Source organism: Anser brachyrhynchus, assembly GCF_964034855.1.
Source record: "Anser brachyrhynchus genome assembly, chromosome: 1".
NCBI lineage: Eukaryota > Metazoa > Chordata > Aves > Anseriformes > Anatidae > Anser > Anser brachyrhynchus.
This window is the reverse complement of record NC_137694.1, coordinates 59,823,905-59,842,494: the sequence shown is the minus strand read 5'-3', so window position 1 is coordinate 59,842,494 and position 18,590 is coordinate 59,823,905. Positions and strand designations below refer to the sequence as shown.

Sequence of the window (18,590 nt, the reverse complement as noted above, 5' to 3'; positions counted from 1 at the left end):
CAGAAGACGGTGAATCATTTTGGCCAAAGGAGCATGCCATCATCTTTCCTTCCCTGAACTGAGTGAGATTATTAGGTGTTGAGACAGAAATTTATGCTTTCTACCTCCCTAACTATGTTATTTATAAAATGCCAAACTAGTATCTCTTATTTTGTCAGAATGTTGGGATTGCTAGTAACAAACACTATAGAAAGAAAGGAAAAAAAAAAAAAAAAAGGATAAATACCCCTCATACATTTCCTTCTTTCTCTATTGATAACAAACATAGTATCATTTAGTTTTGGAAAGAAACAGACAATACTTATCAAAATAGATCCTTGACCGAATGCATCAAGAACATGTTGTTATGGAAATGTATTTGTGATTATGGAAATTAACTCTTTGTAATATTTCTTTTTGACTAACACAAGTTACAAATGTGCAACGGCACAAATTTTAGCCAAGCTGAGTTTCAGTTACTCAGTAATCATAACCAAATCAGCTACAGATGCTAAAAAAGCCTCCTGTTTTCTCCGCATTCCTATCACATAAATCAATCTATAAAGACCTAGCATCTTGGTTCCCATTCAAACCCCATGAAACTTCACTAATATTACCATGTTTTTATACTCAAACTAGTGTCTACTTTTATCCAAACATTCTTATTTTTTTTGTAACCCTGCGTTGCATCACCCTCTTATCGATCCTCCTCCCTCCACCAACTATTGTTGAACAGACTTACTGGGCTTGTGGTATTATTCTTTTTTTCAATAGTTATAAAATATTCCAAAATAAATTTAAAGGAGAAAAGTTTGAATAACCACAGTTGAAATGAAGGCCAAAGTTGGAATAATGGAAAGCCTCAAAATTATATATAATCTGCTCAGTAAATTAATTCATTTTTACATAACTAAGAATTGAAAAATCATATACTGCAATGATCACACTATTTAAACTAATACAAAGTTAGAGATAGTTACAAATGTCGTTCAAGAGAACTCTTGAAATATTAGTATATTCCTCTTATCACTCACATTCTGTGATTAAACAAACAAATGATAACTGCAGTTATCTCAAAGCATGGAGCTATTCAAACTATATTGGAACAACTGTATTTTATGTAGTATCCATGAATGTGGATGATGACATGCTGCATATGTGCAGCAATTTTACCACAAAATGGACTTTTATTAAAGTTGCCAAAGTATTCATTAGAACATCTGAAAACCTGTTTTGTGGCAACGGAGATTGCCCTTATTGTACATTCTAACTTTCTGAATAATGAATAATTCTAGCTGGAGAGCAAAACCAAATTATAAATGAATAAAAGTCATCAAAAAGAATATTATAAGAACAAAACCATATTGTAACTTTAAGGCATTTCCCAAATCCTCAGACAATGGAAGTAAAAAAAAAATAATATTCTTTTAACATAAGGTTTCCAGCAATCTTTGTGAGTGGGGTTGGGGCACAGAACATCTAGTATCTTTCTGTGACATCTAATACCATTCCTCACCACAAAGCAGGATTGGCTATCCTTGAACTGTCTGACCTACTCTTATAGATGACCAACAAGCAATTTTTTTTTTTCTTTTCTTTTTAAAATTTGACTTAAATATCCTTAAAGTTTCTTTGTATCTCCAGCAGACATGCTTGCATAGCGATTGTATAACCAAAAGTATAACCAAAATTGATGGTTAACATTTTGGTTGTGACTGTGAGGTATAAGAAGTATCATGTAAGACTTTGGGGGGACACACAGGGATGCATACAAAAAACATGCAAAGCCACAAGCTAGACTCCTAAAAATAATTCAAGACTCCCAATTATTTTCATCAATTATAATGCACAGCTAGCTTGATAAACACTATCAGCATAGCTCAAAAAGGATAACTATTTTGCTATCATATTTCTTATATGAAGAAATACTGGGGAATTCTATCACAACAAACTGATGAACATAGAACAACATGGAATAAAATACTTTTTTATTTAAAAAAAATCTATAGTTGAGAGCACAAAATGGGAAGATACAAATGAAATATAAATTTAAGGCAGGAGTAAGTGAGAAAGGCAACTTTACAATATGGTCAGAGACTGAAATATTTATTGGTCTAACAAAGTAAGACAAGTGCAACAAGCACTGAAAACATATTAAAAAACAAATGAAAAAAAAACAACACCAAACAACCAATAAAACCAACAAAAATAACAACAAATAATTTATCACTGGCTTTCCTGTCTACTGTCTAGCGAAATACCTATGCAAAATAACTAAGACATAAGAGTACCATGTGAACGAACGCATTATAGGTGGAAAAATAAAACAAAAGCAAACAACTAAACTAAAAACAATATAATAAATTTTGTGACTTAGTTAAATTTATTTTCCAGTGATATCAAACCTTTCCCCAGGAATCTCTGTATAGAGACTAAAACTAACCTTCTGATGGTCTGGCATTTGTGGCTATGTGCAACAAAAACTGGACTTGACAGTGACTGACAAGCCTGGACACCTGAACAAGCTTGCAAAGTGGGCCCATGTGAACCTAAGTCCAAGTGCAAGGTGCTGCGCCTGGGTCAGGGTAATCCCAGACATGAGTACAGTCTGGGAGAACTCACTGACAGCAGCCCTGCAGAGAAGGACCTGGGGGTGGACGAAAACCTCAACATGAGCCAGCAGCGCGTGCCTGCAGCCCAGAAGGCCAACCGTATTCTGGGCTGTATCAAAGCAGGCCGAGGGAGGTGATTGTCCCCCTCTAATCTGCCCTTGACAGATGCTACCTGGAGCACTGTGTCCAAGTTTGGAGCCCCCAGCACAAGAAGGATGTGGGTCTGTTAGAATGGTCCATAGGAGGGCCATGAAGTTGATCAGAGGGCTGGAGCGCCTCTCCTATGAAGAAAGGCTTAAAGAGCTCTGGGGTGACCTCATTAGAATTTTTCAATACTTAAAGGGGGCTTATAAAAAAGATGGAGAGCAATTTTTTGCTCAGTCAGACAATTCTTCACTCAGGGGGTGGTGAGGCACTGGAACAGGCTGCCCAGAGAAGCTGTGGATGCCCCATCCCTGCAGGTGTTCAAGGCCAGGTTGAATGAGGCTCTGGGCAACCTGATATGGTGGGTGGCTTCCTTGCCCATGGAAGAAATGTTGGAGTTAGATGGTCTTTATGGTCCCTTCCAATCCGAGCTGTTCTATGATTATTTATATTTTACTTTAACTGTGCTCCACATTAACATGGGACTCATCAATAAAACTGATTAACATTTTTCTTTACTGCAATTAATAATTTAACAGTAGTTATTTTAGCTATTTCCTCTACCAGCATTTTTAACCATTTTCTTTACAATTTTGCTATCAAATTTATTTTTTTCTGTTCTTAATGAAAGAGTAAAACAATTACAAAATGCTTAAAAAAGTGAAATACAGGACAATATCCTGCAAGTTCTTCATTAGTTTATATTATACTTTAAAGTATAGAATAAGCAAAATTCGAAAATTGCAATAGCCTGCCAAAGATATAAGTAAACCATAGGTTTGTGAACAGCTTCATCCATTTTGGAATCCAGCCATCCTTGGGAAGGTAACACACAATATATAGAACACAGGGTTTGAATTTTTCAATAAACTTTTTTGCAACTTCTATTTATTTATTTTGTAATTTTTGCAGCTGTGGGAATTTTGATCTTGTATATACATACAGTTGTGAATAACTGTAACATGGTGGGGTTTATGAATCTTGAAAACGTGTATTCTTTCAAAAAATATATACTTTCTAAGGTTATATTAGCTTTGAGATTGTCAGTGCAGAGAATCATGATCATTTTAAAGTGTACATCATATTTATAAACCAACACCTTTTGTCAATGAATGCCCTTCAATTTATGACTACATAGCACAGAAGACAACTGCAATTATTTTGATGCTTGAGTATTTTTAAATAGTCTTAAACAATCAGTTCTACTTTGCAGCTGGTCTTGTGAGACCAACAAGACCAAGAAAACTACATGTAAAAGCAACAAGAACTCCTGAACTAACAATTTAAAGGTAAGAACATGGAAGGCATCACCACAGCCTCTTCTCAACTGGTATCTGACTTAACATTGTCCTCCAACAACAACAAAAGACCAAAGCCAGCCGTGAGATGTAACTGTTGCAGCAGCTTGTGGCAAGATTGTTTTATGCATGAAAATTGAAAACTTGTGCTCCTTAGGTATCTCTGCTAAACTTACCCCTGAGTGAAGAGGAGGGAAGATTGAAACTTGTCTCTCTGTATGATGTACATACTGAGGCACAGTGTTAATTATATCAAGACACAGAGGTGGACCTCTAACAGAACAACACTGACACACTTGAAACTCCTTGTTCTTGTGCTAATTGTTCTACTACTTCATTGCAAAGGTATTAACAGATGATGTATCCTGAGAAAAATTTCTGAGTAGAAACTGAGTACAGACAGAAAAATTATTCCTCTTCTTACATTACTGCTGAAGCAAATTACACAGTAAGTAAGGAATGATTTTGGTAAGTCTGAGGGAATGCATTTTCCATTAGTTTTGAAAGTTTAACCTTTAAATTCAATAAAAAAAGTCTTCATGCTCCACATGCATAAATGGAAAAAATAAGAACTCAAGTAGCCAAAAAAAATCCTGCTTACTTCTCATGGCTTTAAACCATAGATTTTATGGTTTACTGCATAACTGTCTTTCAGCTATTAACTCCTGATAGCATACACTAATTAAATCATTTGTATTTCCTTTTCCTTTAGTATCAATCAGACTATTGGTTTTAAAACAGTCCTCTTATCTCAGAAACACTGAGCATTTCATAAAATAAACAAAACATGCCACATATTCAAATACCTCTTTGCTGAATAAAACCAACATTAGTTTAGATCTAATAGAAAAAAAATCAAGAATAGAGAATAAATTGGAACAAGCTAGGAATAAGTCATACACATTTCTACTACTCATTCCTAATGATTTTGTTGGAAATAGAGACAGGGCAGCTGTGGAAAATCTGCCTGCTGGTCAAAGTACTATTTTTGAGTTCCCTAGGGGTATTGAAAAATCACAGGCCTTTTAGATTTTCAATTCACGTAAGACAGAGTAGCTCTACTAATGCTACTAGACTGTGATTTACACCAGTTGGTGTTCTGCCCTTTACAAAATCTCATACACAGAATGATCATCCTAACAGCTATTTCCTTCTTTCTTACCAGGTAGCAGATTGCTTCAAACACAAGACCTTTTCCTTTGTTCTTACAGCACTTTTTTTCTTCCCCTGAACGTTAAATGGTCATTTATATAGCAATCAATATGGTCATAACTTCAAAGAGCAAATATATAATTCATATAATCAGTATAAAACTAGAACAGTTCCTTAACTGAGACAAGTTTTAAGCTATCACAGCTATACCAAGAAAAGTCAATGATGATGCTTTCTCATAAGCCTCTTCCCCTATTGCAATGGCTTGCTAAGCCTGCACAGCTGCCATGCTGCCTTCTCCAACTGTGAGCTGCATTGTAAGGATGAAGACCAACAGCTTTATAGATTCACAAGCACTAGTAGAAGTGGAAGATGGGGGACATTTTGCCAAGGAAAAACAAACTCGTGCACTACAAAACTTTAACCAGTGTTTTTTAGCGTACTAAGCTGGTGAAGGGTCTGGAACACAAATCCTATGAGGGGCGGCTGAGGGAGCTGGGGTTGTTTAGTCTGGAGAAGAAGAGGCTCAGGGCAGACCATATCACTTTCTGCAACTACCTGAAAGGAAGGTGTGGGGAGCTGGGGGTCGGCCTCTTCTCACAGATGAGTAGTGATAGGACCAGAGGGAATGGCCTCAAATTGTGCCACGGGAGGTTTAGGTTGGAAATTAGCAAACATTTCTTCTCAGAAAGAGCAGTCAGGCATTTGAACAGGTTGCCCAGGGATGTGGTGGCGTCACCATCCCTGGGGGTGTTCAAGGAAAGGTTGGACATGGTGCTTAGGGACACGGTTTAGTGGGTGACATTGGTGGTAGGGGGATGGTCGGACCAGATGATCTTGGAGGTCTTTTTCAACCTTAACGATTGTGATTTGTGTTTGCCTTTTATTTCCAGTTGCAAACAATTAAATATATCAGTTTGGAATGGCTATGATCATGGTATTATGAGCTGCCAGTATCACTGTATCAGTATGATACTGTCCTTAGGCTACATAATTGCACCTCCCAGCAAGGCTAGTAAGTTCAGGTAAGCAAACAATTTCACATGAGTATACTGGTTTTAAACTTGACTCATCTGAAGATAGAATGGATGGACAGAGTCTGTACAGTTCAGAGCTGAGCTATGCATGTCTTATGTCTCCGGTTCTTGGAGATCTTTTTTTTTTATTTCTGTCTCACCTGGGGAAATTGACAGCATACATAATCATACAATATCTTGAGTTGGAAGACATCCACAAAGATCATTGAGTTTCCTGGCTCCACAAAGAAATATGTAAAAATCAGACTATGTGTCTGAGAGCATTGTCCAAACACTTGAACTCCAGCAAGCTTGGTGCCATGACCACTGCCTTGGGGAGCCTGTCCCAGTGCCCGACCACCCTCTGGGTGAAGAACCATTTCCTAACACCCAGCCTGACCCTCCCCTGTCGCAGCTCCATGCTGTTCCCTCGGGTCCTGTCGCTGTCCCCAGAGAGCAGAGCTCAGCGCCTGCCCCTCCGCTCCCCTCGTGAGGGAGCTGCAGGCCGCCATGAGGCCTCCCCTCAGCCTGCTCTGCTCTGGGATGAACAAACCCAAGTTGCTTCAGCCACCCCTCACGTGTCTTGCTCTCTAGACCTTTCCCCATCTTTGTAGCCTTCCTTTGGATACTCTCTAACAGTTGTATGACTTTCCTATACTATGGTGCCCAAAATTGCACACAGTATACTGAACATGAGGCTGCATCAACGCAGAGTAGAGCAGCACAATCTCTTCCCTTGACCAGCTAGCAGTGCTGTGCCTGATGCACCTCAGGATGTGCTTGGCCCTCCTGGCTGCCAGGGCATACTGCCTATTCGACCTGCCACTGACCAAATTCCTTTCTGCAGAGCTGCCCTCCGGCCTTTCGTCCCCCAGTCTGTACATACATCCAAGGTTGTCCCTTCCCACATGCAGAATACGGCACTTGCTCTTGTAAACTTCATATTGTTGGTGATTGCTCAGCCCTCTAATTTGTCAAGATCTCTGCAAGGCCTCTTTACCCTCGACAGAGTCAAGAGCTCCTCCTAATTTAGTATCACCTGCAAACTTAGCATGCATTTGAGTCCTGCACCCAGATCATTTATAAAAACACTGAAGAGAACTGGCCCTCAACTGAAGCTTTGTGGAACCCCACTAGTGACTGGCCTCCAGCCTGATGTAACCCTATTTACTTTAACCCTTTCAGCAGGATGCATCAGCCAACTGTTCACCCACTGTATTATGGTTTTGTCTAGCTGTATGCTGGGCATTTTGTCCAGAAGGATACTGGGAGAAACTGTAGTGAAAACTTTGCTGAAATACAAAAACATCACATCTACTGGCTTTCCTTGGTCAGCTAGATGAGCGACCTTCTCACAATAGGAAATTCAGTTCGCTGAACAAAACATTCCCCCTCATGAACTTGTGCTGGCCATCATCAATGACTGCACTGTATTTCACGTCAGTAACTCCCAGAATAATCTTCTCCATAATACCAAGGCAGAACATTTTTCTTCTTGTTCATCTAGTAAGTTCAAAAACAGATAGCTTTGAAAAAAAACAACCCCACAAACAACAAGAAAAAACACAAAAAAAACCAAAGCAAAACAACCCCCCACAACCCAGTTCACATGACTAATCTTCCCTTTCAAAATGAAGACCTACTAAAAATAAATAAGGAAGCATATACACACACAAAAAAAGCCGAACTATTATTTCAATGATATTTTGAGCAAAATGCATACCTGCAAGTGTGATCATCACTTACACTTGCAACTTCTTGACCTTCTTTGGGAGCAAACACCAGATCATTAATGTAATCTGAGTGGCCATCAAATGTCTGTCAACCAGAAAAAAAGAAATATTTTTAACTTTGAGCAGACTGTTCCACCATTAGTCAACAATATATTCAATAGATCCACTAAATGAAAGATTCGAGTGTAAAATAAAGTTATCATTTTTACATGGAAGGGAAAAATATTCATTAGTAAAACTGGAGATATTTAAAACCTCTAACGCCTGTGTATATTTACACTGTAGGTGAACAGAACCCCACTGCTCCTTGTAGTTACCACAGAGGTCAGCTTGATGCTCTGGTAAGTGGATCACACCAGAACTTTTTATTCTTTTTCAACCACTGAATTTTGAAGGTAGAAGATAATACATCTCAGAAAGAAAGAGGAAAATCAGCAGGAAGTGAATGTACACATGCTCTATATATTTTAAAGAACTCCAATTACTCATAAGTAACTCTTATCTCTGAATAAGAGTTTTTAATAGGAATTCCTGCAAGCAGCAAGAGGGTTTTTTTCCTGAAGGAGCAATAAACCAATCACTTGTCCAGTATATTCCCTTTCCCAAGCAGTCAATATATAAATTCCTCAAGAGCAGATATCCACCACAGATGGCAAAGGACCAAAAGGCTACCTTTAGAATAAAAAGTGAAAAAAGTCTCAATGAAACAAGTAAGAATGCATGCTGAAGGCTTTATGAAAACCAAAAGTGAGGAACAACAGCACATGAAAATCAAGCTGGCCACACAACATCACAGCAATTAATCACAATTTCTGTTAAACATTTGAGAGAATACTGACATAGTACTTTATGCTCTTTGCTTTATATACTCTTGTACTGAAGAGTAAGGAAAATTGGGTATAGTGCGCACTGTTACTGTGAAAGTAACAGATCATCCATTCTCAAATAATAGGATATAAGCACCCATGGTGTGAATGTACATATGAACTATCACTCAAAAGCAAACATTCACAGTTGTATCAGAAAGCATGAAGTCATTTCAAAGGGAACTATTACTATGTAATTGTCCTCAGCTGAAATTTATTAATCACGACATTTTTATTTCAAAGTACTGAGAATAATTTATCTATAATGAAAACCAACTTAGCAGCATAGCTTCTCTGAATGAGAAGCAGAATCACAGTTTTTAGTAAAAGTTAAAAGGATAATTTTTACATATTCTGAAGGCTTTTCAGCTGTCTTGGCCATAAAATCACAACACCATTTTCTTCTCAATTCCGTTAAGTGTTTTGTACTTATCTACAGACATCAGTAATCTTTGAAGTTTTACAGTATCTTCAAACATCTAAATTAAAGATCAAATACACATTCAGCATTAAGCAAGCAGGCAAAACTCATCTCATTCAGACCGAGTCAAAGTCTGAAGTACTTTCAACCCTGCTGAAATACTTTTTCAACCCTGCCCAGAGCACGGGGCGGTTGAAGCTAGATGATCTTTAAGATCCTTTCCAGCCCAGGCCATTCTATGATTCTATGATTCAAATTCATTCACATGGTTGTTAGGTATGAGTACCTCATCTCTGATCTCATTAGAAAATCTGTAGCTAGCAAATATCAGTTTGTTCAATCTGAGGATTTATGTGTGTTTTCTCTCACTATGGTCTTTACATCAAAAATCTCAATTATAATTACTTAAATCACTAAAAATTTGAAGTCAATTATTTGAAGTCCATATGTAGATGTTGTATCTATTACTGTTTCATCCTCTTTACTCCCACTGAATAAGTCACTAGGCATGGCTGCTATTGTTTTGCCCAAAGTATCACAAAAAGGAGACAAAAATATCCACTGGATAATGGCATGACATGAAGAGATGGCAAGGAAAAAACAGGTCGAATGAAAACAACCACTTCTCAGCTTTCTGAAAGGACAAAATACTGTTCTCTGTGTTTGTTCATCAGAACGAGCTACGCAACTGATCAAAAAGAAAAAATTAAATCTGTAAACCATGCACAATAATGAAGCTGCCCCTCTAAAAAGTTATGAATGTTCAATACATCAGTTCAATACAGGACCATTTTCAGCAGCCAACTTATTTTTTTCCCCTATATCCCATAATTTCAATAAAACCTTGTGGATTTTACTAGAACTAATACATCCTAAGACGATGCTAAACTATTTAGACAGAAATGCAAGTCTTTTGAAAATTTTCAGCATTCAGAATTCAAATATCCTGCCTCATTTTACATACACAGTTTTGATGAAATATGCTTTTTATTAAACAAAATTTGAAGCAGGAGAAGAAAGCCACAATTCATTTCCAAATGAAAACCTCGGAACAAGAAAAGACTTCATGAAGATCCATCAACCATATTTTACCTTTTGTTTGTTGTTCTGGGCTTGATCCAGCCCATAAATTTTGGATTAGTTGTGTTGACAAAGCAATGGAAAACTCAGTATGCTTGAAGTTCCTTGTTGATAATTACATCAAGACAGTTTTTCCACTGGGAAAACAGAGTAAGAGTACTCTGTCTATCCCTCCAGAAGCAACACATACTAATTATTTAATATAAAAGACAAAATGTTCAGAGATTACATTTTGACTGTAATCACATCCTTCCCTCAGCTTTTTTGCACATTTTATACCTCTCTTGAAAACCCCATGTGTAAAGTGTGCACTGTACAATGGATCAAAGTCTTCCATGTGTTCATTATGTATTCGACCTTAGGTTCATGAAATAGTTTTTCTGAGGTTTTGATTGACTAATACTAAGAAACCATTTTATCAAACTATTTAAAATTAACTCGGCATAGCTCATAGAATATTTGCGAACCGAAGAGATTTCCAAATACTTTAGATGGGAGTTAGGTGTTATTTTTTTCATCACAAGAAGTATATAGCTCAATGATCATCCAAGTATAAGAAATTATGATGACTACCTAGAGAAAGTATTTTCTCCACTTTTTGTCAAAGCAACAAAAAACACACACACACAAAAACAAACAAACAAAAAAGCCTGGAGCATGCTCTTAAAGACATTTTTACCAATCAAAGAATCACAGAATGTTAGGGATTGGAAGGGACCTTGAAAGATCATCTAGTCCAATCCCCCAATATCACACTATTCCTTTTCACTAATGAGATTCTCACTATTAGGTAATAATCCACATTTTAAGCTGTTCTCTGATTATTTTAAGCATTAGGCCAAGCCTGATACAGTAAAAACAGGAATTTTTACTTCTTCCTCAGTCTCAGTATATCCTTGATGAAGTTCTTAGACTAAGTTCCGGTAGTGAAATTGGCATAAACAGAGCTAATAACTTCATTGCTAAATTGAAGCCCAAACTTCTCATTTGCATAGCACAAGCCCCAAATGGTCCTTAGTATTCTGCTGTGTCAAAAATAAACCACCTATTGTAGCTTCATCTGGCCACATAGTCATAACACCTCTTGTATTAATACATCCTCTGTGATCACTACACTCACTACTCGTCATAATTTTTTTTTCAGATGTGTTACATAATGGACATATTTTTGCAGTAGAAGCTTATAACTGCGGGTCAGCGCAGTTTGTGTTAGAAAGAAGTCCTAAGGGTAGAAGAACCAGTTCTCCAAAGAATCTTTTTGTATGAAAAATAATTGCTATCTTAATAGAAATGTAAGTGTGGCATTTCAAATTTATTTATAGGCACCCAGACAAAGCTACTCTGTAATAAAGTCCGCTAAATTAGAAATACATGTTTTAAAGTTTCATTTGTGTTGGTCACATACCAGAAAAAAAATCTTATTAGACCTGGGAAAAACAGTAACCCATCACAGAAATTCCATTCTGAAAAAACAGCATTCAGCAGACTGTGCTCCTGCGTTGCCTCTTTTGCTTCTCTGGTTTTAATATTGATCATGCATTGACAGTAAACTACAAAATAACTATCTCATCAGGTATATTCAAAATGATTATTCTAAGTGTGTTTTTTGTAATCTTATTCTAATTCAGTAATAAACAGCTTAATATAATTCTTCATTAGAATAAACTTGCTTATTTAAACTTGTATTTTAAAAAAAGTTTAAGTTCTTAAGTTATCAAAAATGCGTTTGTGTGAAGTTGTAATACTGAATATTTATTATATGTATTTATTTCACTGGAAGCAATGGGTTCCTATTGAGGAAAACAGCATATCCCATTGAGAATTCCTAGTGTTAGTCTGGGAGGAGCCCTAAATCAATGTGCAACAGTCTGAAAGCTAGTATAGACATGAAGTTTGCTCTGGAATGTATAAAAGAGCACCTTCTGCTAAAGACCAGATGAGAAGAGACAGGAGACAAAAAGAAGTATGAAGGCTATGAACTATCACAGCTGTCACTTTTTCACAATTTTTGGCAAAAACACAAAAATTTGTTGGTTGTTAACACCCAGTAATTAAAGCTTTTGTATTCATTACATAAGGAAAAAACACTTATTCATGCCTTGAACCATGCTGAAATTAAAGAGACTTGTCACTGATTTTAGCAGACAGTCCATGAGGCCCCTTGCTAATCCAAAAAAAAAAAAAAAAAAAAAGAGACTAGACAGCTGAATTTAGAGCCTGTAGTACCAGGTTCTTCAACATGTTTGATTATTTCCACTAATTAACCATTCCATTGTCTATACTGTTATTAGTGAGTCTACCTATTCTCTTTCTTCCGCGTGCTTACAGACAATTCTATAAATTTCTCAAATTAAAACAGACATACGTAATTAGTAAAGTAACTTTATATTCTGCTAAAAAAGTTAAAAGATTAACTCACACCATCAAAGCTGCTTGTCTACAATATCATAAAACTAGCAGATATTATATAAAATGGTAACTTTGGTAAGGAGTGACACACATCAACTTACAAGCAAACAGCATTAACAATTTCTAGAAATATTTTGCTAGAAGTGCCAGCCAAGCTGTTTGCAACCGTGTCAGTTATCCTACTTCCTTGCTGACAAAGCCATACAGGGTGATGGACCAAGCATGAAGGAAGGAAAAAATAGGTAGGCGCATGCATGAAGTAACAAAGAACATCTTTTCTGAAATGGAAATACATTTTATTTTCTAGTAATGTCCATTTTCACTTATATATAGCTTTATTCACTCCGTTATTATTTGACCAGGAGTGACATCTGCAATTAATTTACTTTCTGTATGACAAATATTGTCTCACTAATACATATTGCCAAACCACAAAGGAAAGTCAGTTCTTTTCCCCTTCATATTGAATACACAACTCTCACCAACTGAGGCATTATCATATTCCAAAGCACTAAAGAAGGAACCCTCTCCCCTGATTTTTCAGCACTGATTAGCTTTGCTTGTTCTTGTCTGAAACCTCAACAAAACAAATTCAAATGAACATCTAATTAATATTAATATTGGGACTGGGGTATTGTTTCAAAGGCTAAATTTTTGAAGAATATGTACATACCCAAGTGATGTAGGAGTTACAAAGACAACAATGCCTTACAAACAAAAGAAATCTCGTAGACCTGACACCTCTTACATCACTGGTTAAAGAACACTACGCTGAAAGAACAGGAAGCGAAAATGTATTTGAAGGAGACATTCCCTTTCTTTTAATTTTAGACATAAACAAGTGCTGGCCCATGGCCATGTTTTATATAACTTTCTGCAGTTAAGTACAAAAGTCAATATTCTTTCTTTAAATCTTCTACTGTATGAAATAGTTTCATTGCAACTTTCCTGTTCCCCAAGGAAAGAGACAGATCATTAAGTTTGCTCTCCATATAGAGGAGTCTAATATTTTACTGGTCTCTATGTAAAGGAACCTTTTCCAACACAGTACTTCAAATTCACCTGTAAAATATTCTGACGTTTTAGACCATAAATAAACCTCTACTTACTTTTTGTCAATTTGGCTGTTACATAAACACTTTTAAATCAAAATATAATATAGCTGATAATTAGTTATGCCCACTTTAAAGATAGAAAGGTATATTCAATACACTGATCTTTGCTAGAGATGATGGGTCTGCCAGACTTTAGTGTTCTACATCATACTGTACATTAAGCAAAGTGAGGCAGAAGGTCAGTTAAAAATTAGACTCCACTAGAGACTAAAGAAATACTCAAAATCAGCTTAGTTACCCTTACCTTATATTCATTCTTGTCCTGCAGGTCTGAAGTAAATAGCCTTAACTTCCTATCAGAAGCTGCTGTACAAAACCTACACTCAACAGAAAAAGAAAAGCCCTTCTGTCAGTTAGCACTGCAATGGCCGATTTCTTTTTTTTTAAAACAAACAAACAAACAAACGAGTTTCACCTCATTTTAAACCTGCAAAATGACATGCAAAAGGAAATTCAGATTTTCAAACAAACGTATATTCTAATTTTTCTGCTTTGGCATCAAGCATTCAGAGTTATAATTGGAACTTACCTACAAAATACGGTGTATCAAGTGCCAAGAATACTTTTTAATGGAAAGAAATACAAAACATTTTACAAAGCTAAATCTGAATCAACTATGAATTACCTGAAATCTCTCTCATAACTGCCATAGAATTTACCTTGGAGGAAGTGGCTTATAGAAAAAATAGAACCCTCATCACCAGTGTTTTAAATTACCTAAGGATTAATTTATTAACCAGTCGCCAACTTATTTTAAACAAAAGACTGTAAAAATATGCAGCAGTAAGCAACCAGTATAGTTTTGAAGAGGCTTACAAGCAATTGAGAACATGTGAATTTGTGTTAAGTGCATATTTAAAAATTAACCATTTTTCTAGACTTACAGCTTGACAGGTCTCACAAATAGCATCCGACTTACTCCTAAACATAGCCCATACTATGGAGAACGTCACATGTAACTTTACAAAGCAGGCCACGATAATAGTCTCATTCTTACAATGATACATACAGAAACATTATACATACGCATTATACAGATACATACAGATACATACAACAAAAAGACTAACTAGATTGCAGGTCAATTAAAAGAAAAAAATCTAGTATTTACTGTGAATCCACTGTGGGGAGGAAAGAGTAAGGGGCTCTGGAAGCAGAACAAAACAAAACAAGGATGACTAAGAATGAAACTGTTGTTCCAATGGTGTTCACAGACTTCAACAGCAATTTCTTCAGAGTTAGATTTCAGCCATAAGCATTAAAGTTAGTTCAATATTAAGGACTTAGAGAAAACAGATATGAGACAAGGATTCATTGTAGTCATTTATTCTAAATACCTTATCCGGGGAGGTAAAGCATCAAGTCTAGTTTCTGGACTCCATGCGATGGCATCAACTCTGATCCCATGATGAAACGTTCGTAGTGTCTTATATTGCATGCCTTCCATTTCTGCATCCTCTTCCTACAGAAATACTGTAGTTAGCTAATCCAGAATAACAGGTTGATGACTTCTAACAAGTCAGATTGATATGAAGTTGAAAGTTAGATGTATCTGCTGTGATAAAATATTTACTTGAAATATGTAAGTAATTAAAAATCCATGAAATGATTTCAGTTTCAAACCAAAGTCAACATGGCACTAAACCAAAACTACGTTGCACAAAAAGCAGATTTGCAAGACGAACATGCTGAGCCCATTCTTTGCACAAGCAATACCTTCATAGATACAACCAGAACCACTGACAACAGCACAATAAGCACACACTGAAATACAAAATAATGGGAACAAAAGCAAGGAGGCCGTGCAGGCTATCTTCTCTCCCAGTTGTTTCTACTTTACGGAAAAATGCTAGCACTTCCAGAACAACCTGTTTTGAACAGCAGGAGGTAAAAAGATACCCTTTATCATTTAACATGACCAAAATTACTACCTTGGCTATTCTTCCCAATGGCGAGGGCACTGGATGGTGGCAAAGATGAAACAATTGCTGGGATTGTGGACTCAATGAATCAGCTGATCTCCAAAAAGTTCTCAAAACACCCAACATAGTACCTCAAAATAACTGAAGGATATTTTGACAAAATGTTCTCTCTATGGCACAATTCTGCTTTAAGGAAAAAAAAATCTCTCTGTATACACTCCACATAATGTAGAAGCTAGGAAGAACCTAGGCGATTTTCAGAAAATTTCCAACAGTAAGACTTTGGGGAATAATACAGACCAGTTATACTGTTTTCTATATTAGATAGTAAAGTATGAAAATAATACTCTGTAACAGAGAAGTGAGCTCAAGAAAAAAAAGTAAAAATAGATTCCAAAGATAAGAGTGTTCTACTATCGATTTTCAAGCATCTAGGGAAAAAAAAAGTGCCTCATTAAAAAAAAAAAAAAAAGCATTATGTATAAAAATATACAGAACGCTATTTTACTTTTAAAAAACTTTCATGATATGATGACTGGAAACAATGTCTAGGTAAAAAAGCATATTTTACTGTTTCTAACAGTCTGTGAGAGAGATGTAAAAAAAAATTAAAAAAAAATCTAGAAAGCAGATGTATATTAAGTAATTATTTGCCACTGTCCTCCCTTGAAAGAAATGTCTCTAAACTTACTTTAGAAATTTTAATTATTCCTTTCTATTCCAGGTATTTGAAATCTTTGCTGTTTTGATGGCTAGCTGAAAGACTTAAAAAAAATAAAACACCATATAGCAAATGTTAAGTTACATATTTCCATAGCTGCCTGCTTAAGTTCCCAGGTAGCAGTCACAAACATTTGCAAGAAATACTAAACTGGGATTACTCTTCCAGTAGAGCACTCCTGTTTTCATTGCAGCGTATTCAAAAAGAACTTTACACCAGCAGGATGGTAATACCAATATGTATTTATATATACATTTTTTCCCTTGAAGACCAAATATCCCAAAGTCATTAGTGCAATAAAGGAGTAAAACACTTCCTGGCAAAATGTGGAAGGAAAGAAGCAGGAAAGCGATTTTAGTCTGTCAGAAGATGTGCTGTCAGTTTCGTGAAGCAACTAATAAAAGCAATAAACAAAAACTAACCTGAAATCTACATGTCCCAACAACTACATAATTATTGCCACCATATGCAATGAGGGAACATGCATCTCCACTATCAAATGGATTGAATTTTATCACATGCACATAATCTTCACAGTCCACAGTGTAAGCAGCATTTCTAGTAGAATCTTGCTTCATTTTCAGGGGACTATGTCAAAGTATTGTGGAAGTGATGTCTTCTTCAGGATGAAGGTCAACGTTCCTATATGGATAGTATTAAAATGCATGCATTATGTATTGGCATAAAGAAAAAAAAAAGTATTTGTGGCGCAACAAATCAAGATTTCTTGTAACACTGTATTTATGGACACAAAAGGTCAACTTAAGCTCATTATTTATAGATTTAACACGTAATTCCAACAATAAAGAGATTAACTAACCTAACTGACCTAATTCACTAACAGACATTCAAAACTGTTTCTATAGACATCAGTAACAACTGCAGATTTTGTGCTACTGATGACAACCTAACATCAAGACATGAGATTAAGTAACTACGTACCAGAAAAGTCACATACATAATTTTGTTTTCAACCAAATGACAACAAATGATGTATTACTACTTTCAAATTCTCTTCCCTGGTGTACCTCTTTAAAGGACAGTAGATATCTAACAAAGAATAGAGCCGCCAAACTCCACATGCAAACACTATTCTGCAGAATATGTAAATGTTGTTTCATGACTTAAGCCAACCCAACTGCAGACAGTGCCTCTATGCCTCTGTACTTGACCATAAAAAGTTAGTTTTCACCTGGATCAAAAGTATACCTAAACATTAGTACTTTACTGTATTCAAGCACTTTTCAAGAAAATCAGACTACTGTGCTAGCACATAGTAGGCTGAGATACACAACAGATTTTGGGATCATCCCAGATTTGACATTAGTTTACACCTTTTGAGAAATGACAATTTTCTCCACGTGCAGCGTAGAAAGATAGCTTTAAACTTCAGACCCTTGACAGATTCTTCTGTGTTAATGACCTGAAGGGCTCAGCTCCAAGGCTGAACATCGTGCCTGGGAGCTACCACAGTTTGAAGCGGACATCACCAGGACTCAAAGAGGCTCTCCACGTTTGTTGCGTGTATTTATTAACCAACAGAACAAACCACCACGTTGATAGAAGTACGTTAGCCATGTAACATATCGCCACGCTCCTAAGGCCAAACACAACTTTTATTCTCCTTGAAGGCTCCCCATCGCGGCAGACCCCATCCCTTGGGGCAGCAGCAGGAGGACAACCGGGCCGTGTGGGTCAGCCCCCCTCCCCGCACCCTTCACCTTCCCGCTCCCTCCTTTTCCCTTGGGGGCCCAGCGGCCGCCCCAAAGGAGCCCGCCCCACAATCGTGCGGCCCCACAAAGTTACCAGCGTGGGCCCGGGCCCGCCCCCGAGGCGCACCGCGGCCAGGCCAGCCCCGCTCCTGCTCGGGTCTGGGGGGGAGCACCGAGCCCCCTGCGCCCCCTCCGGGTCCCCCACGCACCTCTCCGGCCCCGCACGGCCGCGGTTCCCGGCAGTACCTCCCAGCCCCGGGGCACCCTCTGTGCTTCCGGGGCAGCGGCCCGCGCTCCCTAATTGGGCGGCAGCGGAGGATTTAAATTAAAACCGGCGGAGAGGGCGGAAAGGGCCGCTAGCCGCCTCGCCCCGGAGCCCTGCCGGCAGCCCCGGCCTCCCGGGGCCGGAG

General features: G+C 37.3%; 2 protein-coding genes across 7 annotated transcripts in view; one reads left to right on the top strand and one right to left on the bottom strand.

The window, feature by feature from the left end:
* Positions 1-18,512, bottom strand: part of NUP37 (nucleoporin 37) — a 24,567-nt gene extending 6,055 nt beyond the window's left edge. The window contains exons 1-5 of one of the 3 annotated variants that reach the window (XM_080558806.1): positions 18,390-18,512; positions 16,891-17,110; positions 15,163-15,287; positions 14,070-14,142; positions 7,925-8,019 (exon numbers count right to left, since the gene is read on the bottom strand). In XM_080558806.1, coding sequence (XP_080414932.1) covers positions 7,925-8,019; positions 14,070-14,142; positions 15,163-15,287; positions 16,891-17,046 — 449 coding nt within the window. In that variant the 5' untranslated portion in view covers positions 17,047-17,110; positions 18,390-18,512. Of the gene's footprint in view, positions 1-7,924; positions 8,020-14,069; positions 14,143-15,162; positions 15,288-16,890; positions 17,111-18,274 lie in introns of all 3 variants that reach the window. The other 2 variants (XM_080558805.1, XM_080558807.1) reach the window with 2 other exon arrangements.
* Positions 18,450-18,590, top strand: part of PARPBP (PARP1 binding protein) — a 53,612-nt gene continuing 53,471 nt past the window's right edge. For 3 of the 4 annotated variants that reach the window (XM_080558573.1, XM_080558570.1, XM_080558569.1), the window contains exon 1: positions 18,450-18,590. The gene's annotated coding sequence lies outside the window, so the exon portion shown is untranslated. The other variant, XM_080558571.1, reaches the window with a different exon arrangement.